Consider the following 27,760-nt stretch of genomic DNA (forward strand, 5'->3'; position numbering starts at 1 on the left):
ATTCTTTTGAATATTTAGGTATTATCATTACTAAAAATTATAGAGACCTTTATAGAGCTAATTTAGTTCCCTTAGTGGATTTTATGAAGCAATTATTTTCTAGATGGAATCCTCTTACGCTTTCATTAGTTGGTTGAATTCATGTAGTTAAAATGATCTTACCAAAATTTTTATATGTACACGTTTGTATTTCAAAATATTCCTATTTTTTTTAACTAAGAAGTTTTTTTGATCAGGTTGATTCTATTGATTTCATCTTTTGTTTGGAATAATAAAAGACCAAGAATTGGAAAATGTCATTTACAAAAATTAAAAAAGGATGGAGGTCTTGCTTTGCCTAATTTAAGAATGTATTGCGGTTAATATACACTATGCGTGTTCTTGGTTATATGGGACTGATAAAAATGAACGACCACCATGGGTTGATTTGGAATTGAAAGCTGTGAAACAATTTTACTTAAGTTCGTTATTAGGAACTTCTTTACCTGTACCACTAGTCAAAATTTCTATTTTAAATATAAATCCTACGATTAAGCAGTCATTACAAATTTGGTACCAGTTTCGTAAGTTTTTTAATCTTAAAAAATTTAACCTTCTTAGTTTAATTTATTGAAACTATTTATTTAAACCTTCACTTAGTGATCCTACCTTTTCTCTTTGGAGGAATAAAGGAACTTATTCCTTTATGGATTTGTTTCAAGAAGACCAATTGATGTCCTTTGAGAAATTAGTAACTAAATACTCTCTTTCATACTCACACTTTTTGCAATATCTTCAGGTCAGACATTTTTTACAAGAATATTTAAGTAATTTAAGTATACAAAACTCTGACCTGTTAGACATTATTTTAAAAATGAACACTTTAGTGAAAGGTTTTATTGGGAAAATTTATAATTTACCCTTACAACAGGATAACTATCCTCTATTTAAGATTAAGCAAGATTGGGAAAGAGAGCTTAACATGACCTTGATAACAGAGGATTGGTTGCTAGTTTTGAAGTTGGTTAACTCTTCTTTGATTTGCGCCAGTCATTCTTTATTTCAATTTTAAATTGCACATTGTTATTATTTGACAAAGGAGAGATGTTTAAAATATTTCCTAATGTTAATAGTCAGTGTGATATACGTAAAACTGAGATAGCTACATTGACACATATGTTTTGGTCGTGTTCTGTATTGAAACAGTTTTGGAAATCTATTTTTCTACAATTTCTAAAGCTTTAAAAATTAATTTACAACCAAATAAATTGACAGTTTTGTTTGGTATAATTCCTCAATATATTCATGGTATTTCTATATCAGATCAACATGTAATTGCATTTGTTACATTATTGGCTAGAAGAGCTATTTTATTAAAATGGAAAGATGCTTCTGCTCCCACTTTGATACAATTGTTTTCTCAGGTGATGCTATGTCTTAGTTTGGAAAAAAATCAGAAGTCGAACTTTTGATCCTCGATTTAACTTTGAGAAAAGGTGGGGCTCTTTTGCCTGCTGCTATCATTTGATTTAAGTTAATTAAGATGGTCCCCTTCTGATTCTTGGGTAAATGGATTTGGTTGGCAGATTGATGTCTTTTTTTTTTATAGAAGCTTGTATGGCGTATAGCTCCAGGTTTGTGCTCCAAATCATTTTTTTTTTCTCTTTTTTTTGTTAGCTGGTTTTTTTTGTTTTAGTTAGTAGGGGTTCTTTTTTCCAAAAAAAATTAGCTTTAACATTTTGTTTTTTTTTTAATTATTATTATTGATATACTGTTTAGTTTGGTTAATAGTATGACTTTTATTATACATATTGATATATTGACTTGATTATTTTAATTTTTTTTAATGTTGATTTTCAATAATAATTAATAAAAAGATTTTAAAATGAAAATGAAACATTGCACCTTTCACCAATGACCTCTTGTTGCCGTCTCACCCAACCAGGGAATAGAGGCCTAACCTATTCAAACTTTTCCTATAACTCAAGTCCCAGAAACATCCTTGTAAATTTTCTTTGCACTCTTTCAATCCTGTAGGTGGGTAACCAAAACTGCACACAATACGTAGGCCTCACCAATGTCTTATACAATTTCAACATGACATTCCAACTCCTGTACTCAATACATTGATTTTTGAAGGCCAATGTGCCAAAATTTTATCAACCTGTGATGCCACTTTCAAGGAATTATGGATCTCTAGTCTCTGTTCTACTGCACTCTTCAGTGCCCTCCCACTCAACATGCAAGACCTACCCTGGTTGGTACCATTGAAGTACAACACCTCACAATTAACTGCATTAAATCCTATCTGCCATTTTTCAGCCTATTTTTCCAGTTGGTCCAGATCTTGCAAGCTTTAATAGTCTTCTTCACTGTCCACGAACCTCCCCAATCATGGTGTCATGCACAAATTTGCTGAACCAATTTACCCAGATTACCATCCAGATTGTCTATATAGATGACAAACAACAACAGATCTTTACTTTACTTTATACTTTATTGTTACCAAACAATTGATACTAGAACGTACAATCATCACAGCGATATTTGATTCTGTGCTTCGCGCTCCCTGGAGTACAAATCGATAGTAAATATTAAAAATTAAATTATAAATCATAAATAGAAAATAGAAAAGGGCAAGTAAGGTAGTGCAAAAAAAAACCAAGAGATAGGTCCGGATATTTGGAGGGCAGCCAGATCTGGGTCAGGATCCGTTCAGCAGTCTTATCACAGTTGGAAAAAAGCTTTTCCCAAATCTGGCCATATGAGTCTTCAAGCTCCTGAGCCTTCTCCCAGAGGGAAGAGGGACGAAAAGTGTGTTGGTTGGGTGTCGGGTCCTTGATTATTCTGGCAGCACTGCTCCGACAGTGTGCAGTGTAAAGTGAGTCCAAGGACGGAAGATTGGTTTGTGTGATGTGCTGGGCTGTGTTCACGATCTTCTGCAGCTTCTTCCGGTCTTGGACAGGACAACTTCCATACCAGGTTGTGATGCACCCAAGAAGAATGCTTTCTACAGTGCATCTATACAAATTAGTGAGGGTTTTAGAGGACAGGCCAAATTTCTTTAGCTTTCTCAGGAAGTAAAGGCGCTGATGGGCCTTCTTGGCAGTGGACTCTGCTTGGTTGGACCAAGTCAGGTCATTTGTGATATTGACCCCGAGGAACTTAAAGCTTTTGATCTGTTCCACTTGTGCACCACCGATGTAAATTGGGTTGTGTGGTCTGCTACTCCTGAAGTCAACAACCAATTCCTTCGTCTTGCTGACGTTGAGGGATAGGTTATTGTCTTCGCACCATGTCACCGGGTTCTTAATTTCCTCTCTGTACTCAAACTCATCATTACCCGAGATACGGCCTACAATTGTGGTGTCATCAGCAAACTTATATATTGAGTTCGATGGAAACTTGGCTACACAATCATGGGTGTACAGTGAGTACAGCACGGGGCTGAGTACACAGCCTGTGGGGCACCGGTGCTCAAAGTGATTGTAGAGGAGAGCTTGTCCCCTATTTTTACAGCCTGGGTCCTGTCTGTGAGGAAGTTGAAGATCCAGCTGCAGATCTGAGTGCTAAGGCCCAGGTTCCGGAGCTTAGGAATCAGTTTATTTGGAATGATGGTATTAAAGGCAGAGCTGTAGTCAATGAAAAGCCTGGCACTGATCCCTGCAGTATGCCACTAGTAAAAGGCCTCCAGTCAGAAAGACAACCACCTACTATCAAATTGCAAATGTCACTCCACTCTTTAAGAAAGGAGAAAGGCTGCAGAAAGGTAATTATAGACCAGTTGGCCTGACCTCAGGGGTTGGAAAGATGATGGAGCCAATTGTTAAGGATGAGGTTATAGAATATTTGGTAACACAGGACAAGACAGTCCAAAGTCAGCATGGTTTCCTTCAGGGAAAATCCTGCCTGATGAACCTGTGGAATTCTTTGAGTAGATTACAAGTAGGATAGATAAAGGGGACGCAGTGGATGTTGTATATTTGGACCTTCAGAAGGCCTTTGACGAGGTGCCACACATGAGTCTGCTCAATGGCTTAATTCTGCTCCTATATACACCATAAGACATAGGAGCAGAATTAGGCCATCTGACCCATCGAGTCTGCTCCTCCATCCAATCAGGGCTGATCCTTTTTTTCCCTCCTCCTCAACCCTAGTTCCCAGCCTTCTCCCCGTAACCTTTGATGCCATGTCCAATCAAGAACCTATCAATCTTTGCCTTAAATACACCCAACGACGGGGCCTCCACAGCTGCATGTGGCAACAAATTTCACAAATTCACCACTCTGGCTAAAGAAATATCTTATGGCATAATAAAACTACTATATAGACATCCACAGCAGAGTAAATTTTAATTGTCCCATTAAGGCCTAAAGATTATTCGCTGTGGAAGAATTCTTATTCTTGTGAGATAACATCTTTCCTGACCGGGGGGTGGGAGTGGGTCACTCTGCTCAGCAGGAGAGACTTGTGGTTGTGAAACGATCTCAGGCTCTGGGGCCTCCTCCGTGGTGGTTGTAGGAGTTGGCTCTGGGACAGCAGGAAGTGGTTTTGTCAACTCCGGACACCTTTCTCCTGGACGTATTGGCATTCCAAACAGAGCATGGCAAGCTTCACTGTACGATGTGGATCATAATGTGTGAGTACAGTGTCTGACGTCATCTTTTCCTCAGTCTTTTTGAAAGCCACCTCGTCACGCTGCTTTGTCCATTGTCATTTCTCCCCACTGTGTAGTAATGAGTTCAAGGAGTGGAGCAGAATAGCCACGTTTTGCAGGAAACTGTCATGGTAACTGGAACATCCTAAAAAGGACCACAACTGTGACATACCCTTTCACATTGGGAGATCCACCAGTGCTTGAATTTTCCTTGTGCGTCAACAGAGTGACCACAGTAAGTTATGCTTGGTTTAAAGAATTCACACGTCACATCGTGCTCTTGAGCCCATAACCTTCAAATCCTTTTTTAACACTGTCTTGAGATTTTGGAGATGTTTCTTGTCATCCTCACCAGTGACATTAAAGTCATCCAGGTAACACCGAGTGCCTGGGCAACATTGCAGTACCTTGGCCATAGCTTTCTGCCCAAGTGCAGGGGCAGATGCTACTCCAAAAATAAGCCTATTATAGTGATAAAGCCCTTTGTGAGTGCTCATGGTGAGAAACACTTTGGACTATTCTTCCATTTCTGTCTGTAGGTAGGCCTCAGCTAAGTCCATTTTGCTGAAGATTTTTCCTCCAGAGAGGTTTGCAAAGATATCCTCTATCCTGGGCAGAAGGATTGATCTACTGAAAGACTGGGTTTATGGTGACCTTAAAATCACCACAGATCCTGACAGGAGTTTCCCATAGTTCTTGGCTAGTGGAACCACTGGTGTGCCCCATGGGCTCCACTCAACCTTGGAAAGAATTCCTTCAGCCTCCATGCAATCTAGCTCACCGGCAACTTTATAATGGATAATATAAGGAACTGGACAGGCTTTGAAAAACTTGGGTGTGGCATTTTCAAGTAAAACTATTTTACCCTTGATATGTTTGAGTTTTCCAATGTCATCCTTGAACACCGCTGTGGCATCATAAAGTACTTTCTAAATTCACTTTCAGTTGGCACGATTTCATTGGCTCTATTTCATTAGGAGTTTGAGAAGATTTGGTAGTCTCCAAGAGCATTCACGAATTTCTATAGATGTACTGTGACAAGCATTCTAACTGGCTGCATCACCGTCTGGTATGGGGGGCAGGGGGGACTACTGCACAGGATCAAAGTAAGCTACACAGAATTGTAAAATTAGTCAGCTCCATCATGGTCACTAGCCTCCATAGTATCCAGGACATCTTCAAGGAGCAATGCCTCAAAAAGGCAGCATCTATCATTAAGGACCCCCATCACCCAGGCTACCATCAGGAAGGAGATACAGAAGCCTGAAGGCATTAGCTCAATTATTCAGGAACAGCTTCTTCCCCTTTGCCATCCAATTTCTAAATGGACTTTGAACCCATAAATACTACCTCACTACTATAGTTATTACAATTTTTTGCACTACCTTTTTAATGATTACATATATATGTTGGTTGTTATGTTTCACCGTTACAAGTGTATTTCCCACAGGAGTTATCTTCTCTCCAGTATACGTTCTTAGTTGGATATCTGCAGGTTTCAGATTAATATCTTTGAAATGCCGTTCAAATTCACTTTGTGGAATGACAAACAGCTGAGCCAGTGTCGAATTTCATTTTAAATAATTTGCTGTTTACTTCTGGTAGAAGCCATATTACTTGTGTATTGTTAGTTTTCACTTAATAAATCTCAAGGGTACCCAGTCCTGTGTCATTTTCATCATTTCATCAGCAAAACGCAGATTACTGCTCTTTTTGAAGGTGCAGCTTCACTTTTCAGCTTTTCCTCTTGGCCTCATTTATTTTTATCTGCTCTTTGTACTGGATGTGCTCTACTTTGCTGAAATTTCTGTAAGATTCGCTTTTAAACCTGTATTGGTCTGGTGTATGTGAGCCCCTGCTCACATACACCACAATGGTGTAAAGTGTACCAACTGCTCCTGCTCACTTTTGAACTCTCTCTCCCTCTACGTAATCCAAAGTCTCCTCCGGAACTGTGGCATGCAAAATGTGCCAACTGCCCCCACTTGCTTCTTTTAAACTCTCTCTCCCTCTACGTAATCCAAAGTCTCCTCGGGAACTGTGGCATGCAAAATGTGCCAACTGCCCCCACTTGCTTCTTTTAAACTTTCTCTCCCTCTACACAATCCAATGTCGCCTTGGGAACGGTGGCACTCAAAATGCATAAAATATTTGCGTGTAGCAATTTTCAAAAAGCAACTATTGGTCTATGTTGTGCTCAGCAGTGAGTCTGCGTAATTAATTAGAAATACAAGAGCCAAGGCACAGGAGTTTACACTGCTGAGTAGAAGAACTGGGAATACAGGTGCGGTCATTTTGGACATTACATATATCATCCAAAATTAAATTTTGCTGTCAATTTCTGCAATATGTCGGATTACTTAAAGTTATATCGGTAAGTGAATTCCTCCTTTCACCAATTAAGCTTGCCATTAAACAAGAGGAAATCCGCAAATGCTGGAAATCTGAGCAACACACACAAAATGCTGGAGGAACTCAGCAGCCAGGCAGTATCTATGGAAAAAAGTAAAAGTACAGTCAATGTTTTGGGCCGAAGCTCTTCCACAGGACTGGAGAAAAAAAAAGCTGAGGAGTAGACTTAAAAGGTGGGGGGAGGGGACAGAGAACCACCAGGTGACTAGTGAAACCTGGAGTGGGGGGAGATGAAGTAAAGAGCTGGGAAGTTGATTGGTGAGATGAGGTGAGAGAGGGAAAAGGGGATGGGTAATGGAGAGGGGAAGGTTTTAGGGGGCATCACCAGAAGTTTGAGAAATCAATGTTCATGCCATAAGGTTGGAGGCTACCCAAACAGAATAGAAGGTGTTATTCCTCCAACCCAAGCCTGCTACTGATGAAGAAACAAGAATTACTCACAAATACTCAATCAGAACCCATGCAAGTTAATCAATGTCAGAAATAAACAACAATGCTCAGCACACCCACAATATGGTTGTAGATGGTGATCACAACGCCGAAACTCATGTCACTGATGCACATTCCAAGTCATTCTTAGAGTTCCAATGGGGAAAATATTTCACAGATTTGAAAGGGCAATAACAACACAATATAAAATCACAGGACAAAACAAATAAAAGATCTCCCCATAACATGGAGGTTAGATTTTTCTGTAGTGTGATCCATCGATGGCTGTATAGAAACAAGACCAATTCCTCAGCAAAATGGGATAGAGAAGTCAATCATGTTCCATCACAGAAAGCAAGATGAAAATCAATTGCTCAACATTCCATTCATCTGAGACAACTTGGCAAGTGCTGGAAATGCAGACTGCACAGATGCAGATATTCATGGAATGGATAGAAGGCATGTGGAATGGATATCAAATTAACAAGGCTGCTGGAGTTAGTAAGACCATTGCTACTCTCAGAAAGCAGAACAATCAATGTGAGACAGAAGAGAATAGAATGGTATTTCATATTATAATAGAGGAAGAAAAACATTCTGGGCAGAATTTTTCCTACAAAACCAGCCTCAAAACAGTTCTTACAGTAAAATAATAGTCATAGAAAACTACAGCACAGAAACAGGCCCTTCATCCCATCTAGTCCATGCTAGATCATTAGACTTCCTAACCCCAACTACCTGCACCCAAACAATATCCCATGTATAGGCCTATCCACATTTCTGTCCAATGTTGAAATCAATCCTGCTTCCACCACTTGTGCTGGCAGCTCATTCCACACTCGCAGCACCTTGAGTGAAGTTATTCCTCCCCTTATGTTCCCTTAAATATTTCACCTTTCATCCTTAACCTATGACCTCTAGTTGTAGTCTTATCCAGTCTCGGTGGAAAAAGCCTGCTTGCATTTACCCATCTACACATCTCATAACTTTGTATATCTCTATCAAATATTCCCTGAATCTTCTGCATTATAGGGAATAATGTCCTAAGCTATTCAGCCTTCTCCTATAACTTAGGTCCTTAAGTCCCAGCAACAACACTGAATTTTCTCTGCACTCTTTTAATCTTAATTACATTTTTCCTGTAGGTGAGTGACCATAACTGCACACAATACTTCTAATTAGGCCTCACCATTAGGCTGTATACAATTTCAACATAACATCATAACTCCTGCATTTAATACACTGATTTAGAAAAGCCTATGCCCAAAAAGTTTTCTTTATGTTCCATATCTACCTATGATGCCACTTGAAAGCAATTATGGATCTTGATTTCCAGATCCCTCTGTTCTTCTGCACTCCTCAGTGCCCTACCGCTCACCTTGTAAGTCCAGGTTTGTCCTCTCGAAGTGCAACACCTCACATCTGCCTGCACTAAATTCCATCTGCCATTTTACAGCCCATTTTTCCAACTGCTCTGGATCCCACTGCAGTCCTTGATAGTCTTCCTCGCTGTGCGCTACATCCTCCATCTTGGTGTCATCCGCAAACTTACTGATCCAGTTTACCACATCATCATCCAGATGACAAACAACGACAGAACCAGCACTAGTCACTGTGGCACTCCACTAGCTTCAAGCGCTGTGTTGTGTCCTTTGTGTGAGATGTGGGAATTCTAGGAGACCTCCAGCCTCCTGGATAACCACATACGCATCAGGTGCACCGAGATGCGGCTCCTGAGAAAACTTATTAAGGAAGTGGATGACCTTCAGTTTATATGGGAAACTGAGGAGGTGCTAGATAGGAGCTACAGGGAGGTTGTCACCCCTAAGTTGCAGGTGGAAGGTAACTGGGTACATTTCAGGAGAAGGGAAAGGAAATGGGCATCCTGTGAAGAGTAACTAGTGGCCATTCCCCTCAACAATAAGTGTATTGCTTCAGATGCCATTGAAGGAGATGACCTACCGGGGGAAGTTGCAGCTACAGCAACCGAGTCCCAGGTACTGAGGCTCAGAAGGGAAGGGGGAGGAGGGAAGGAAGAGGATTCAAAGTAATGATAGTGGATTCCATAGTCTGAGGAGTAGACATGAGATTCCGTGAACATGAAAGCGACACCTGGATGGTATGTTGCCTCCCAGGTGCAGAGTTAGGGAGTTAAGCATAAAGCTGAAAAGAAGGACCCACCAGGTTAGTCATCTCTAGATTGCTGCCTGTGCTACGTGCCAGTGAGGGTAAAAATGCAATGATTTGGCAGATGAATGTGTGGCTCTGGAATTTGGATTTTCAGAAAACCTTTGACAAGGTAGTCCACATGAGGCTGCTAAATAAGATGAGAGCCCATAGTATGAGAGGAAATGTACTAGCATGGATAGAGGATTGGCTGCTTGGCAAGATGCAAAGACTGGGAATAAAGGGGGCCTTTTCTGGTTGGCTTCCAGTGACAAATGGTGTTCTAAAGGGGTCAGTGTTTGGATCGCATAACATGTCAGTGATTTGGATGACAGAATTGATGGCTTCATGGCCAAGTCTGCAGGCAATATGAAGACAGGTGGAGGGGCAGATAAGCTTGAGGGAGCAGGGAGGCTGTAGAAGAACTAAAACAGATTAGGAGAATGGGCAAAGAAGTGGCAGATTGAATACAGTGTCAGGCAGTGTCTGGTCATGCACTTTGATGGAAGGAATAAAGGTGTGGACTATTTTCTAAATGAGCAGAAAATTCAAAAATCTGAGGTGCAAAGGGGCTTGAGAGTACTCTTGCAGGATTCCCTCAAGGTTAACTGGCAGGTTGAGTCAGTGGTGAGGAAGGCAAATGCAATGTTAGCATTCTTTTCAAGAGAACTAGAATATAAAAGCAAGGATTTAATGTTGAGGCTTTATAAAGCACTGGTGAGGCTTCACTTGGAGTACTGTGTGCACGTTTGGGCCCTTTATCTAAGAAAGGACGTGCTTTCATTGGAGAAAGTTCAGAAGAGGTCCATGAGAATTATTCTGGGAACGAAAGGGTTATTATATAAGGAGTATTTGTTGGCTCTGGGCCTGTTCTCACAGGAGCTTAGAATGAGGGAGATCTTATTGTAGCCTTTCAAATGTTCAAAGGCTTCGACAGAGTGGATCTGAAGAGGATGTTTCCTGTAGGAGTCTAGCACAGCGTCAGAATAGAGGGAAGTCCATTTAGGACAGAGATGAGGAAGAATTCTTTTAGTCAGAGGGTGGTGAATATGTGGAATTTGTTGCCACAGGCGGCTGTGAAGGCCGGGCCATTGGGTGTAGTTAAAATGGAAGTTGATATGTTCTTGTTTAGTCAGGGCATTAAAGGTTATGGGGAGAAGGCAGGAGAATGGGGTTGAGATGGAATAAAATGGTGGATAAGACTTGATGGGCTGAAAGACCTAATGCTGCTCATATCCCTTGGGTCTTCTGGTTCAGTGGTACAATTTTGCCACTGGGTATCCTTTAGCTCTTAATATACTGTGTCTGTAGAAGCCCTTAGGATTCTCCTTCACCTTGTTTGCTAGAGCAGCCTCACACCTTGTTTTAGCCCTCTTGATTTCTTTCTCAAGTGTTCTCTTGTATTTCTTATACTCGTTAAGTTCTTCATTGTTCCTAACTGCTATGTACCTCCTTCTTTTTCTTAACCAGGGACTCAATATCTCTTGAAAAACAAGGTCCCCTAAGCCTGTTATCCTTGCTTAATATTCTGACAGGAACATGCAAACACTGTATTCTCAAAATTTCACTTTTCAAGCCATTGCTCTCACCATATGCACCTTTGCCAGAAAACTATTGGTCCCAATCCACACTTGCCAGATCCTTTCTGATCCCATCAAAATTGGCCCTTCTCCAATTTAGAATCTCACCCTGAGGACCAGACTTATCCATAATTACCTTGAAACTATTGACATTATGATCATTAGATGCAAAGTGTTCCCTACACCAGGGGTTCCCAACCTTCTTTATGCCATGGACCAATACCATTAAGCAAGGGGTTCATGGGCCCCAGGTTGGGAATCTCTGCTCTCCACCAACATCTATCACCTGCAAGTCTCATTCCCTAATAGGAGCTCTAGTCTCACACTCTCTCTCTAGTTGGGACTTCTGTGTTCTGATTATGGAATCCTTCCGGAAAACATTTGACAAACTATCCCAACCAGCCCCTTTCCAGTCTGGGAGTCCCAGTCAATATGTGTAAGTTAAAATCAGCTACTATCACAATCTAATGTATCTTGTCACAGTTTGCGATCTCTCTGCAAATTTGTTCCACTAAATTTGCTTCGGTCTATAGTATAATCCCATTAACATGGTCATACCTTTCTTATTCCTCAGTTCTACCTTTAAAGCCTCACTAGACAAGCGCTCCAGCCCATCCTGACTGAGCACTGCCATGACATTTGCCCTAAATAGTAATGCCACCCCTCCCCCTTTAATCCCTTCTGCTCTATAACATCTAACACAATGGAACCTGAGACATTGAGCTGCCAGTCCTGCCCCTCCTGCAACCAAATCTCACTAATGGCTGCAATGTCATAATTCCACATGTTGATCCATGTCCTACGCTCATCCCCCTTTCCTACAATGCTCCTTGCATTGAAATATATGCAGCTCAGAACATTAGTTCAACATTCCCAACATTTTAATTCCTGACTTTGTATATAGGCTCAACAACACCTCCACCATCTATTCTGGCACTCTGGTTCCCATTCCCTTGCAACTCTAGTTTAAATGTCCCCCCTCTTGCAGCACCAGCAATCTTTCTGGTAGGATATTAGTTCCCTCTCCAGTTCAGGTGAAAACTGTCCCTTCTGTGCAGGTTCCACTATCTTTGGAAGAGAGCCCAATGATCCAATAATCTGAAGCCCTCCCTCTGCACCATCTCAGCAACATGTTAAACTGTATGATCTACCGATTTCTGGCCTCACTAGCACATGGCATTGGAAGCATTGGAAAGGGTACAGAGGAGATTTACCAGGATGCTGCCTGGTTTAGAAAGTATGCATTATGATCAGAGATTAAGGGAGCTAGGGCTTTACTCTTTGGAGAGAAGGAGGATGAGAGGAGACATGATAGAGGTGTACAAGATAATAAGAGGAATAGATAGAGTGGATAGCCAGCGCCTCTTCCCCAGGGCACCACTGCTCAATACAAGAGGACATGGCTTTAAGGTAAGGGGTGGGAAGTTCAAGGGGGATATTAGAGGAAGGTTTTTTACTCAGAGAGTGGTTGGTGCGTGGAATGCACTGCCCAAGTCAGTGGTGGAGGCAGATACACTAGTGAAGTTTAAGAGACTACTAGACAGGTATACGGAGGAATTTAAGGTGGGGGCTTATATGGGAGGCAGGGTTTAAGGGTCGGCACAACATTGTGGGCCGAAGGGCCTGTACTGTGCTGTACTATTCTATGTTCTATGGCATGGGTAGCAATCTGGGATTTCCCATATTCTGGGGAAAAAGAGTAAAAAAAACTATATATGCATTCTGACAGTATTTTGTCTCTATACTCTTATCAGAAAATTATATCGTCCAATATTAATTAACAAAACATCATGCAGACAAAAAGTGCAGTGTACAATTTAATTTCATATATTTGAAAATAAATCTGTACAAGATCGCAGTCACAATCAACAGGGATCCCAAAGTTTCAGACTGGTGAGAGCAACATGTGAATTTAATAAAGATCATGTTCTATACATTTGCTAAATCTGCATTAACTGTTTGAAAAAGCACCAGCAACGATCACAATTCCCCCAATTGCTCCTTCCTCCGGTAATTCTTTACCGTCAGCCAGCTGGATGGAACAGCATCTGCAATGGCTCTATTTTTACCTTTCCAGTTGTTGTCAGAGAACGTACACCGATACCCCAAAGAACCTGAACTCAAATGATGGGTCTCAGCCTGAAACATCGAATGCCCATTTCCCTCCACAGGTGCTCTGTGACCCTCTGAGGTCCTCCAGCATCATGTTTTTTTGACTGAGAAATGTATTTTCAACAGGTTATTTTTACTTCCTGTATCAGAACAACCTTTTGAAAATGCTTTTGCATATTAAAGTACACTTCGGTGATCTGTAGAAATATTTGTCGTTTATTCATTGTGAAATTTGCAGATTTTCAGGAGGAGCAACACAAGCTGCTGTGCTTCCCCAGTGATCACTGGCTAATGTTATAATTAATATTTGAACGAGAGGAGTGGGTAACTGTAGTATGTAGACTACTCTGTTCCATCCACAAGATCACACTAATCACAGTCTTTATATTATGAAACTCTGAATGTATAAAGTCAAAGAAATCAGTGAAAGACAACAGATTTCAATCCTGGTGTGGTATTCTACTGATTTCACCAGAACTAACGACTTCCTGTGGTTTAGAACATAGAACATATTCATGGTTCTGGTTTGCACCCACTAAACTGATGGCCCTTAACATCCACAATGATCAATTCACATAACCCTATTGTTTGCTGTTTTTCCGTTTTATTATTACATAGGATTTGAAAGGCAGCCAATTGGCCTTCTATAATCTAGGCCACATGGTAACCAAGTACTCCTTGGTGAATTATTTAATGTAAAAGCTATTTATTTTTCTTTTTATGTCAAAGTGCATAAAATGAATAAAAACAAGCTTCTTCCTTTTAACATAGCTGCAATCAGTCCCCAGTAGGCCACAGCTCCAAATGCATAATAAATTTATCTTTAAAAGAGAGGTTTGCAGCAAATAAATAACTGTTTCCTCTCTGACTTTCATTGCTATTTTTACCTCCCATTACCAAGGTTAATCCACATTGCAGTTGGCAAATATCTGGTGCAAAGTTATTGCTATTATCTTACTGGATACTACCAGGCTACTTCTCCACACAGGGGATCAGTACCAAGAGCTACTTTTCATCTGATATGTATTTCCAGAGGGGCACTGAACAGAAACAGGAAGTTGGACTGATGACTCTGCTCACACTCAGAATGCTGGAGGCAGCATCTATGGAAAACAGTACAGTTGACAGATCTCACCCGAAACATCGAACATACTTGTTTCCATAGATGCCGCCTGGCCGGCTGAATTCCTCCAACATTTTGTGTGTGTTGCTTGGATTTCCAGCACCGGCAGATTTTCTCTTGTTTGTGCTGACTCCGCTCTACCAACTGGGGATCACTGTTTGAGTTGCCAGCATAAATATACAACCACTGAATTTGATTGTCCCAATGCAATGACTTTTGGCCCGCTTCTTTCAGTTGATCTCCCCCTCCTTAACTCTTCTACACTTGTACAAATTGGAGCTATCCTGTTTACCCACCAGCCTCTGCTGGCTGACCTTCAGTAGCTCTCAATGCCACAATTTCAAATACCTGTCTCCGTATTGCCTCAAACACTCTTCAGAGCTAGCTGCATGTCTGCAATTCTGCCCTCGAGAATACAGATTTTAATCTCTTCTTCATGCTGGAGTGCCTTCAGCTGCAATGGCATGAGCTCTGGAATTCATTCCCTAAACTCTCCCTTCTTTATAACTCTATTTCATCTTTAAAATCCAACTTTTTGACAAATTTAGGTAATTTAGTCCTGTGGCTCATTACAAATTCTGTTGATAACACTCAATGTCATATTGCTTTTAGGGTGTTATATAAACACAAGGTGCTGATACTGTTATAAAGGCAACACAGAACGGAGATCAAAGGAGTGACTTTACTGATGTGTATTGATTAAAAACACAACAATGTATGTACCTGCTATGCTATGAAGAAACCCTTCTGGCCATATCTGTCAACATTGCCCAAGTATTTTTTTTAATCTTGATACCAGAATACTGCTGTCAAGACTTCAATAGTAAATTACAGAATATAACTGGCTGATTAATTTGGCAATTGACACAACAAAAGAAATAAATAATTTATACCTATTGATTCAAATACCAACACAAAATTATACCTAACCATTTACAGAAAAATAATTTCCATAATTGAGCCATGCAAGAAAATAGGGGGAAAAAAAGAACCTTAGTTTCTCCAAGGAGAGTTGCACTACCATATATTTTGATGTTGATGTAAGGGATCCACAATTAGAATTATTTTAATTTCCAGAATTTCCAGAATCATTCTTGCTTATGACAAACAAGCTACAAAATAAGCAATTGGCAACTTCACCAATCAAATTTGGATTTAATCTTGATCCTTTGTCTTCTAGCACTTAACAACATTCCACTGAATTTATGTACAATTATTCTTCAGACCAAAACATAACCAGCCAAGATGTTGCAAAGGAAAACAGAACACATTTGTTACTCAGTAGCCTACACAGCAGATCCTATCATTACATACATGCACTTAATGCAGAAATCAAAATGCTTAATTGCTCAGCAAATCCAGGAGGTTTGCCGTAAATATCTCCAAGCCTGGTCTTCACCATATATGTATGTCAGGCTGCTATACCCACCAATGAGTACAAAATAAAAGGCCTTTTTAAAAATCTATTGTGATACAAATTAATCTTAAGAGTGATCAGTTTGAAGGAGGTACAGAAGCCTGAAGGCACACACTCAATGATTCAGGGGCAGCCTCTGCCATCAGATTTCTGAATGGACATTGAACCCATGAACATTACCTCACTACTGTTTTTATTCCTATTTTTGCACTACTTATTTAATTTTATATATATACACACACACACACACATACTGTAACACATTTTTCCTCTCTATTATATATTGTACCGCTGCTATATGCCAGAGATATTAAATCTGATTATGATGCTGATTATTGCCAAATAATCTTACTATTGTAAAACTTAACTTTAATGTGTGCCATTGCTTTGAACTTTATTAGACTTAAAATAATTACATCTGTAAATTAAAACTTCCTAATATTTTTGCTGTCTTTTCTTGCTATCTTAAACCTATGTTTCATTCCCTCTCTTGTTCCTCCTGAGCAATGATTTACACGATTTCTTTTTAAACTTAAGACACCCTGATTCTGGCTTTGTATGCTTCAGTGTGGATTCATTCACCTCATTTATTATGGTGACACCCCATTGCATTTTCCTGTTCTTGCAGATTTTTGATCTATCCCTTGTCGAGAACTCGCATCTTCAAGTACCTCTGCAAAAGGCTGCAGAAGTCTATAAGCATGTGCTAAAAGTATTAAATGGTTACCAGACTATTACTTTCCTCTGACTGTAAAATCTGGAAAAATCGGTAGCTTAAATAGTTTTAAAATTAAGTCAAATCTCAGAAAGTAACCGTGAATACATCAGCAATTTACCACAACATTGCTAATTAAGCACATATGAAACAATGTGGTTAACCAGTGACAAACAAAATTAGCTTTTATAATTTACTCTTAATTCGAAATTATTACTTGATTACATTATCCACTGTTTTAAACACAGACATTTTGTACTTTAAAAGCAATTGAATAAATAAATCATACCTACTAACTAGCTCTGAATTGAATGGTCTGCAAGTGCACATTACAAATTAATTATTACCATGACAATATAGCATTTTTACCAGGCTAGAAAAATAGCTTAACAAAAATTGTTCTATTGTTTTAAAAAGTTATCACTGTAGCTGAATGCTTCTTGTATAGTCTAAATGTCGAATGCTGATTGAAATTCTGGCAGGTTCTTTTAGTAGGGGCATGTTGGTGACACAATTAAGAATTTAAAGTCAACATTCTTAGTTTAGTAGGATTTATGGTGTTTAATGCACTGTATTGATTATAGTGATTTAACAACAGTCATATGACTGGGAATTGTCCATTGTTTTATGTTTAGCATTAGTGATCTGTTCATATTACTTCACAGTTTGAAACTTTATAGGCACTCTGTTCAAGGATTATTTGGACATTTTGGGCAACTGGGAAATGGTGTAACAAAACATTAATTTTTCAGTACAAAATCTCAAAAAGAAATGGCGTGCATAACTGTGAATGCTGGTAGTTGCAAAATTCTTTGATGACTTATTTGGTTAAGGAGTTTACACTATTTAATAGCACGACATGGAAGCAAATTGTTTCCGACTGATTTATGGTCCATGTTGAGTCAGTTTATCTCAGGTGGAATGCAACAATTGGTCTAAAAAAACTATGGGATAGGAAGGCGAAAAGAATCAGTTAACATTCCTGCTCTAACTACAATCTGAGAACTCCAGCTGGAAAGAACATATGTTTGTCTGTTGGGTGAGGGAAAGATAACGCTTGGTTGCAATGGTTTCCATGATTGAACAGCCTGCTGACATTGATTGTTTGGTTTAAAATAATAACAAGATGGATTAGATACTGTAGTCTGCTAGCACAGTGGATTGCAACGCATTAGGCATCTGTGCCCTCACATGACCATAGTAAAGCACATTTTCACTTACTTCAACTGTGTGCTTAGGTCAGCAGTCAGGTGAGGAGCAAGTCTAGTTGTTAATCAAAAATAAACAATAATACAAATAAGCCTTTATCAACCTCTGAAGAATCCTTGCAAATTTTGGACTCTGATTTGCCTAAAACTTACTAATTGCCAGCATGCAATTAAGAAAGTTAATACGATTTTCAAAATTTCTCTCAAATTCAACTTTCTGAAACTTACCATCTCTGTTGAAAGAAGATCTAAGAAAAGACATGCAGAAAATAGGACAGACAGTGGTTCTGTTTGTTAAACTTGATCTTAACCAGTTAAAACATTAAAAATACTTCACTCTCAAACACTGAAGTACCCTGATAAATTTGCAAAATAAAAGAGAATGCAGCAAATTATACTCGTGGTTTAACATACCCTATGATTTTTTTTTAATGCGTAAAAATTAACCATTTAGCGGTTTCACTTTCCCCACCTGAAAACCTTGGATTCTGGCTAAGTACTCTAGCTGTTGAGAGGGTTGTACTGCTGAACAGGGGGAAACTGGTGCTTTGCCTTTCAAACTTATAGCTTCTGCAGTTGGGGATGTCCCATTCAACAGAAGCTCCCTTGCAATAGTTGCTGTGTTGCTTGTAGAGCTGAAGAATGAACTACATCCTTGGCTTATTTCTTTAGATGTCAGATAGTTCATTGTAGGAGCTGCCTTATTACGACTTGCTTCCATTTCCTGGTAAACATCAGGGGAAAGATGGAGAATTCCTTTCTGGGCTGAAAATGAAAGAAAACATTATGAAATGTCATTGTTATTATTCTGAATTTAAGGTGATGTGTCATAGATTTATAACCTCCATCTAAACACCTAAAAAATCCTGGAAATCACCTGGAAACTTAAATTAGGACTTCATAACTTTGCACCATAGAAGCTTTACCCCTCACATTAGTACTATATTGTGCAATTTATTCCAATATATCTTTATTTAGTTATATCATAAAAAGTATACACTCTCTTACACACGAGCTTGAGGTATAATTTGCCCCTTGTTCTGTGCGAGTACAACATACAGTTTATGGCATTCAACGCTATAGGAAAAGGATGCACACAAGGCAAGGAGGAAGTCTGAATGGACTAAAATTAGTCTCTCATCCTTCTCATTATACAGTATTGTATTTAAAAGTATGTTGCCACTATAAAGTGGAATCTTTTATTCATAAGGATTTAACAAACAATCAGGTTTGATCAATGATTGCAGCTTCCCACCTATTTAAAGGCAGTGCAATGGACTAAATTGATGAAAGACAGGTGAGAGGCATGAAATGCACCTTCTGGCCTCATTAAAGGGCAGTATGCCATAAAATAAGAATTAGCAACAAGAAAAATAATTTTGATTATAATAGTTAACATTAATCAAAACTTTAATAGCTACCACACAAACAATTATTTTGTGAATGCTGTAGCTATCTAAACTGCAAAAGTTATTACCGCATACACGGGAATATTATTCTATAATTTTCATTGCAATAAACATTCTTCTGTTAAATAAAAAGCAAGGTACTAGCCATTAGTGAAAGAATTTTTATAAAACTAATCTTTAAGCATATTTAACAAAATGTGCTAAAAGTTTCACCCATAATCACATGACTATCTTTTGCAATCTAGTATTCTAATTCTACTGAGGTCATTCTGTCTGCTTTTCATCAGCAACAAATGTCCTTTTCACACTTTAGGCAGACGACGTTACTTCCTTCATGCTGTTAACTTGGTACTTGAGAAGATGTGACAATTATGCAGCAAACATGACTCATCAATGTGCACATTACATGGCTAATGTCGCTTATCAAATGGTAAATACATTTTCCCGGGCATGTCACTTCTAACACTCTTCTGCTTCTTCCCATGCCCTTCAGATTATTTTTCTCACACGTCTATTAAACAAACCCCAAATGCAACATAGTGTTTCCTAATTACTGCCTTGGAGAGTTTTGACCTTGTGGGTATCTGTGAAGTAAAACTTGATATAAAGCTTACATACTTGTAGCAATTTAAAGGAAATAATCTGTGCCTTTTTTTTAGTTCTCCCATTTCAGAGTTCACATCTAGCTTTGTATGTTTATTCTAGATGGAACTGCGTCAGTGACCAACGGGGAAAACAGCAAGAGTAATTAGTAGCTTGTGTCTGTTCTTTAAAAGAGCAGGTTTTGTGCATGAAGGAGCTTTAATATTTATGCAGACCTAAAGTTTTAAAACTCCACAACTCTAAAAATCTATTAAAAAGAGTTCATCTAAAGTGTAAATAGTTATCATTGTTTTGAACGTGTTTGAATAAATACAGAGCAAGTCAGTATCATGTGAACAATAAAGTGCAACTCTTCATGATTTTAATGCAAGCCTAAACAGACAGTAAATTTTAAAGAGGGTAGAAGTAGGCCTCACAGCACTTCATGCCTGCTTCTTCTTGGCTGGTCTCTCTACCGTAAATATCATACTCCCTTCATCTTCGCATACCCACTGATATCTTAAGCATTTAAGCAATTTATCTATATCTTTGCCACCCAGTGGCATCCAAACCAGACTTCAGGGCAAGCGATCCCAGGTTCGAACTCGGCCGGCTCCTTGCATGCTTTCCATCCATGCTCGGTTGAGCGTCGGGCTAGTGACTTGACCTCGTAAAAGACAGACAAACGCTAAAGAAACGGCAAGGTTGTTGCCTGATGCACCATGAGGCACAGAGCAGAACCACCAACTATCTATATATTTCTTTAAGTCTATGCAGTAAATTGGCTTTCACCATCTTCTATGGTTAATATTTCCATAACTTTACCATTCTCTGAGTGAAGATATTTGTCCTTGACTCAATCCTGCTTACAAACACCTGTGAAATCTCCTCTTCTCTGCATATAGTCTATCTTTGGCAGACTTCAAATGAGATAGCCTCTCAGTTTTGGAATCTCAAGTGAATATAGGCCGAGTTGACCCAAACTCTTCCCATCCTCAACAGTTCCTGCTATTCTTGTCTGAAGATGGATATTCACCATTGATAAAACACTCAAAAAATTCTATAGATGTACTGTGGAGAGCATTCTAACAGGCTGCATCACTGTCTGGTATAGGGGAGCTACTGCACAGGACCAAAAAAAGCTGCAGAGGGTCAAAAATTTAGTTGGCTCCATTTGGGTACTAGCCTACAAAGTCCCCAGGATATCTTCAAGGAGTGGTGTCTCAGAAAGGCAGCATCCATTATTAAGGACCCCCAGCACCCAGGGCATGCCCTTTTCTCACTGTTACCATCAGATTGGAGATACAGAAGCCTGAAGGCACACATTCAGCGATTCAGGAACAGCTTCTTCCCCTTTGCTATCCAATTCCTAAATGGACATTGAACCCATGAACACTACCTCACTTTTTTAAACACTACCTCACTTCTATTTCTGTTTTTGCACGATTTTTAATCTATTCAATACGCATATACAGTAATTTATTTATTTATTCTTTTTCTATAGTATGTATTGCATTGAACTGTTGTTGCTAAATTAACAAATTTCACAACACAAGCCGGTGATAATAAACCTGATTCTGATTCTGAAATATGTCCTCCCTTAGGTAAAGAAACCAAAACTTCTCATGGTTCTTTACTTCAACAAAGGATGTCCTTAATTATATCTTGAGCAGAGAAAACAATCATCAGCCTTAAATGAAAGAAGAAAATGTTCTTCATTGGACTATTTCAGTTCCTCTGGCTTGTACATTGTCCTTTGAACACTTACTATATTCCAGGATTTGTTCACAAGGCAGACACCCTAAAATAGTCGGCTGAAAAAGACAAACATATTCTGGATTCCATGAACAATCCCTATCCCTTTTATCAGCATGGTGAACAATGGTTTCTACTCAATCTTAGCACGTCATAGTACCAGTAACTGGGAATCCAGTTACCACACCACTTGTCATTTTAGTCTTTCTGAAGTTACAGGGCACTTCAAAGCAAAATAGAAAAAAAGATATGAAATATCATGGAATTATGGCTTACAATACAAACTTTGGTAGTGGGTTTAGATTTTTTTCTGTATTATAAAATTATTATATTTCAATATTACGATTTAACTTAATTTTTTATGAATACAGGGTTTTGTGATTGTAATTATATTTTTAATATAATGTATTTGGTACTTCTTTTTCTTTCGACTTATAATATATAGCTTCTTGTTCTCTGTATTCTTCCAAGCAGAAACTAATAAAAATATCGAAAGAGACAATACAAACAAAAAAATTCTGATTTCTGTTCCCTCTAGTCTGCATGCCACAGATATAGCATTGAAACCATCAAAACTGTAAAGCTTGTCATCAAGACCCCAGCTATGGTGCAGAGTTTCATACTGGATACTTTCACAAGAGATCCGATCCATCCTCTTAAGTGGACTTTCTGAAAGGTGGGTCAGATCAGTATCATCCAATAAGGTTCTTTCTTAAGCAGATCTTTTGGCAACCACACAGAACAAACAGCTGCTGGTATTCTATTGCAGGAGTGAAAACAGTTGAGCTGTTTTCTTCCAGAGTCTGCCAACTTTCTGGAACAGGAAGTTCTTTCACGCCTTCCCTCTTATATTCAAGATCACACACAAACTTTGATCGAAATGAACCAGATTTGTTTAAATAGCCAAATGTGCCTTTGCTAGTCAAGGGGTTGGGGGGGGGGTGATGAGGGAGGAGAGTCAGATTGTGGTTTTACTGACCATAAGTGTGAATAAATGCTTTTGCATTCTGTATAGATGGAGTGCCATGCCTAGTTTAGTAGCTCTTTGGACTAACAAATGAATGTCTGACATCATTACAAAAAACAAATGTAAACTAAATGTAGTTTAATCATCTTTTGAAATGATGCAGGATAAGAAACTAATGCAGGAGCAGGCAATATGTTTCCTGAAGGTCGCTCAATAAGACAATGGATCATGCTATATTTCAAGTTCACTTTGTTGCCGGTTCCTTTTACCCTGATTCCCTCACTGACTAAACCAACTCTTGAACCTAGCCTTGAATATACTTGCAATTACTTAACATCCACACTCCTCTGTAGAAAATTTCAAAAGCTTAAATCCACTGCAGAGAGAAAAAAAATCTCATTTCGGTCTTAAATGGCTGACTCCATTTCTGGGAACAATGACTCCTAGTTCAGATTCCAATTTGTTTAATCACACATACAAAGGAACATACACTGAAATGTATCATCTGCGTCAAGAATCAACACACTTAACGATGTGCTGGAGGCCTGCAAGTGTTTCCACACATTCCAGCGCCAACGAAAAATACGCGCTATGTTCAGCAGAATAACACAAGTAACAGCAACAATAGCAGCATAACAAGCCCCTTTCCCACCCTCCCACACACACTGACAGGCTTTAACCCCAGGACAGACCTGGATTAGCCCTGGATTCTCAGACTCACAGACAATGGGCCTCCGATCTCCATTTCCTGGGCACGGACTCGCAGATATCCGGCCTCTGACCTCTGGACAAGTTGACCCACGGGTTTCGACTTTCAGGCCTCTACCTCCAGATTCACCAATCACAGGTTTGACATTCAAGCCTCAACCCTGGTGATATGACCCTCGTGACTCGCATCTGTGCAGACCTCCAATCCCAGAACTTGCTGACTTGAGGATTGTTGGTCTCCTCAGCTCCCACAGAGATGATCTCCGGGATCACTGACCTTCAACCACGTAGCGTTCTGACCTGGTCTCCAAACACTGGCTCCTGCCCTGATATTCACTTACCATTCTTCCGCTCACTCATCCCTGTCCCTCAACCCAAACCTGACCTCTAACTCCCATGCTCTGCCCAAAATCATCCTATGAACCTCAACAAAAACAATTAACCTCAACCTTGACAAATATTGCAGCTCACCATCATCTTGACGGGACTGAGAGAACGTAGCCTCCTGCCATTGTGAAAATTTTGAACATTACATTGAGATTGGCCCTCATTCCTCCAAATTCAGTGAGTGGAGTCCTCTGCAAGAATGCCTACAATCCAAAAGCAAAGCGTCATACATTTGTGCTGCGCTAAGAACCACAATCTATAATAAAACCCATCTGTGTTTCAAAATGAAAAAGTTCAGATGCCTCATTGTATTCTGTGGTCTTCCTCCTATTGTGGTCAGACATGGCACAAAGCAACTTAGTTCATAAGGATTAAGTAAAATGTACTTTGATGTTTAGAACTGGATGGAAATTCCTTAACTGTTTTGAGAGAGTTAACCTTTTGAATTTCACATGAAGAATCTCCAACAATTACACTTGTCCTGGCATGTGACAAAATTTACTTTCACCTAAGACCTCTTGTTCAGCACCGAGTTATTGTAAGCACAGGCACCCTTGAGCTGTTTATGAGATATTGATGAGGCAGTTACAAGAAAGGAATTTCAAGTCGTGCTTTTCCATCTGAAGCTTTGAAATCAGAGGGCAAAAGCAAAAGTGTCAGCTTTCGGAGCCAGTGTACACTGAAAAGAACAGTTACTCTGGAAAACAATAAGATTTAAGATTCAAAATTATTTATTGTCTTTCTTCAGTACACAAGTGTTATGGAGAATGAAATAATTGTTACTTCAGATCCGATGCAGCCTAAAAAAACACAATAAGCCTAAAGAACACAACAAAAGTAAATACATAAGATTAGCTCACACTGTATCCATAGAAATACTGTATGTACAAGTGATGCTATGTACAGGAGTATCTGCACATAACGTCATAATGTGACTCTGACAGAAAATGATAAAGTAGTGGTGGTGGGGTGGCTTAAATGGGTGGAGGTGATGATCAGCCCAGTAGCTTGGGGGAAGCAATTGTTTGTGAGTCTGCTGGTCCTAGCGTGGATGCTGTGTAGCCTCTTTCCTGATGGGAGTGGGATAAACAATCTGTGAGCAGGGGGGTGGGATCCTTCGTGATATTACTGGCCTTTTTCCAGCACCTTTCTTATAAATGTCCTCGATGGTGAGTAGGCTGGTGCCAGTGATGCCCTGGGCAGTTTCAACTACCTACTGTAGAGCCAACCTGTCCGCCGCAGTCCGGACAAAGAATTCTCAGAAACAAACACAATCTGATCATCTGATACGGGATCATAAATGTCAGTGGTGGAGGAGGAGATCATCTGGTGTGTAGTATCTATGCTGACTAACAAAAGTACATTAAGATTAATCCCACCTCCCTGTTCTTGGTCTACAAGCCACACTACATCAAGTTGGCTTTGCTGCATGGTGATGTAGCTTTCAGTCTCTACCCTTCCTCAGATCACCCTCTCGAGACAGCCCTAGCATGTCAGATACAAAGGATTTTCTGCAGTCTTCTTCGATCTAGTAAACAAGCACAGGTTAAAGGGAAGTAAGGGTTTCCCCCATTCGTCCTGCAAGTTCGTACTGTTCAAAGCAACGCGCAGCACTGGCGTAAGAACAAGTGAAGAAAATGTTGGGACAATGATACAGCCTTCCTTGATGATCCAAGTCTTGGCTGTTTTATTCATTTTTATTTGGAGATACAGCATAGAAATAGACCCTTTTGGCACAGTGTCTCCATGCCACCCAACTACACCCACATGACAAATTAACCTGACTAACACACACATCTTCGGAACGTAGGAAGAAGCTAAAGAATTTGGGGGAAACCTACGTGGTCATGGGAAAATGTGCAAACTCCTTGCAGACAGTGGCAGAATTGAGCCTCGGTCACTGGTGCTGTAATAGCATTATGCTAACCGCTACACTACCATGCTGCTGTGTTGTAGATACATTGGCTAGGATTACAGCTTGGAATCATCATGAAGCCAACACAACATGGAGCTGAATTTCCATGGAATGCCAGATTTGAGGAGGATGCGCCATAATGCCCAGAGATAGGTGGAGTCAGAAGCTTTGGCAAGGTCAAAGTCATCCATCAATAGTGATAAATCGTGTGTCCCTGCTTTTCTCCCGACAGAGCTGTGCAATGAAAATCACATCCACTAAGCCTCAGGGTGGATCCATGCCGTGATTCCAGAAACCGCTCTGCGGCCACGGGGAAAGGAGGAGAGGAGGACAATGGTAACTTTACCCTGGCAGGCAGTGGTGACCTAAACTGGATTCATCACCCTGACTAAAGACAATTATGATTACAGCAAGCCTAAATCATAAGACCATAAAATCATAAGACATAGGAGCAGAATTAAGCCATTTGGCCTACCTGTTGAGTCTGCTCCACCATTCAATCATGGCTGATCCTTTTCTCCCCTTCCTCAGTCCCAATCTGCAGCCTTCTCTCCATAACCTTTGATGTCGTATTCAATCAAGAATCTATCAAGTTCTGCCTTAAATGCACCCAAATGACCTCACCTCCACAGCTGCTTGTGGTAAGAAATTCCACAAATTTACCACCGCCTGGATAAAGAAATTCCTCCGCATCTCTGTTTCAAATGGACACCCCTCTATCCTTAGGTTGTGCCCTCTTGTCCTAGACTCCCCCACCATGGGAAATATCTTTTCCACATCTTCTCTGTCTAGACTCTCCCACTATGGGAAACACATCCTTTCCACATCTTCCCTGTCTCGGCCTTTCAATGAGATCCCCCGCCCTCATCCTTCTAAATTCCATTGAGTACAGGCCCAGAGCTATCAAACATTCCTCATAAGATAACCCTTTCATTCCCGGAATTATCCTTGTGAACCTCCTCTGAACCCAGCACATCTTTTCTTAGATGAGGAGCCCAAAACTGTTCACAATACTCAAGGTTAGGCCTCATCAGTGCCTTATAAAGCCTCACCATCACATCCCTGCTTTTGTATTCTAGACCTATTGAAATGAATGCTAACACTGCATTTTCCTTCTTCACCATCAACTCTACCTGCAATTTAATCTTTAGGTTGTTCTGCACAAGGACTCCCAAGTCCCTTTGCATCTCAGATTATTGGATTGTCTCCCCAGTTAGAAAATTGTCTGCTCATTTATTTCTACTACCAAATTGCATGGCCATGCATTTTCCAACATTGTATTTCATTTAACACTCTCCTGCCCATTCTCCTAATCTGTCTAAGTCCTTCTGCAGCTTACCCGTTTCCTCTACACCATCTGTCCCTCCACCAATCTTCATATCATCTGCAAACTTGGCAACAAAGCCATCTACTCCATCATCTAAATCATTTATATACAGCATAAAAAGTATCCCAACTCCAACCCCCGCGGAATACCACTAGTCACTGGCAGCCAACCAGAAAAGGATAGCTTTATTCCCACTCACTGCCTCCTACCAATCAGCCAATGCTCTAACCATTCTAGTAACATTTCTGTATTACCAGTGCTCTTAACTTGATAAGCAACCTCATATGTGGCACCTTGTCAAAGGCCTTCTGAAAATCCAAATATATGATATTCGGTTACAGAATCAGGGCCTCTGTACCTCCCTCTGTAATTGGATCCTCAACTTCCTAACTGGAAGACCACAGTCTGTGCAGATTGGTGATAACATCTCCTCCTGGCTGACGATCAACATTGGTGCACCTCAGGGGTGTGTGCTTAGCTCACTGCTCTATTCTCTATATACACATGACTATGTGGCTAGGCATAACTCAAATACCATCTCTCAACTTGCTGATGATACAACCATTGTTGGTAGAATCTCAGGTGGTGACGAGAGGGCGTACAGGAGTGAGATATGCCAACTAGTAGAGTGGTGTCGCAGCAACAACCTGGCACTCAACGTCAGTAAGGCAAAAGAGCTGATTGTGGACTTCAGGAAGGGTAAAACGAAGGAACATGTACCAATCCTTTTAGAAGGATCTGAAGTGGAGAGAGTGAGCAGTTTCAAGTTCCTGCGTGTCAAGATTTCTGAGGACCTAGCCTGGTTCCAACATATTGATGCAACTACAAAGAAGGTAAGACAGTGACTATACTTCATTGGGAGGTTGAAAAGGTTTGGTATGTCAACAAAAACTTCTACAGATGTACTGTGGA

The 27,760-nt window shown here is 40.0% G+C and overlaps 1 protein-coding gene across 4 annotated transcripts in view; it reads right to left on the reverse strand.

Moving 5' to 3' along the window:
- Positions 1-27,760, reverse strand: part of stau2 (staufen double-stranded RNA binding protein 2) — a 364,833-nt gene that overhangs the window by 122,948 nt on the left and 214,125 nt on the right. For all 4 annotated transcript variants that reach the window (XM_063065127.1, XM_063065135.1, XM_063065117.1 and 1 more), the window contains one exon: positions 18,271-18,563. In XM_063065127.1, coding sequence (XP_062921197.1) covers positions 18,271-18,563 — 293 coding nt within the window. The remainder of the gene's footprint in view (positions 1-18,270; positions 18,564-27,760) is intronic.

This window comes from Mobula hypostoma, chromosome 1, assembly GCF_963921235.1.
Source record: "Mobula hypostoma chromosome 1, sMobHyp1.1, whole genome shotgun sequence".
Taxonomy (NCBI): Eukaryota; Metazoa; Chordata; class Chondrichthyes; order Myliobatiformes; family Myliobatidae; genus Mobula; species Mobula hypostoma.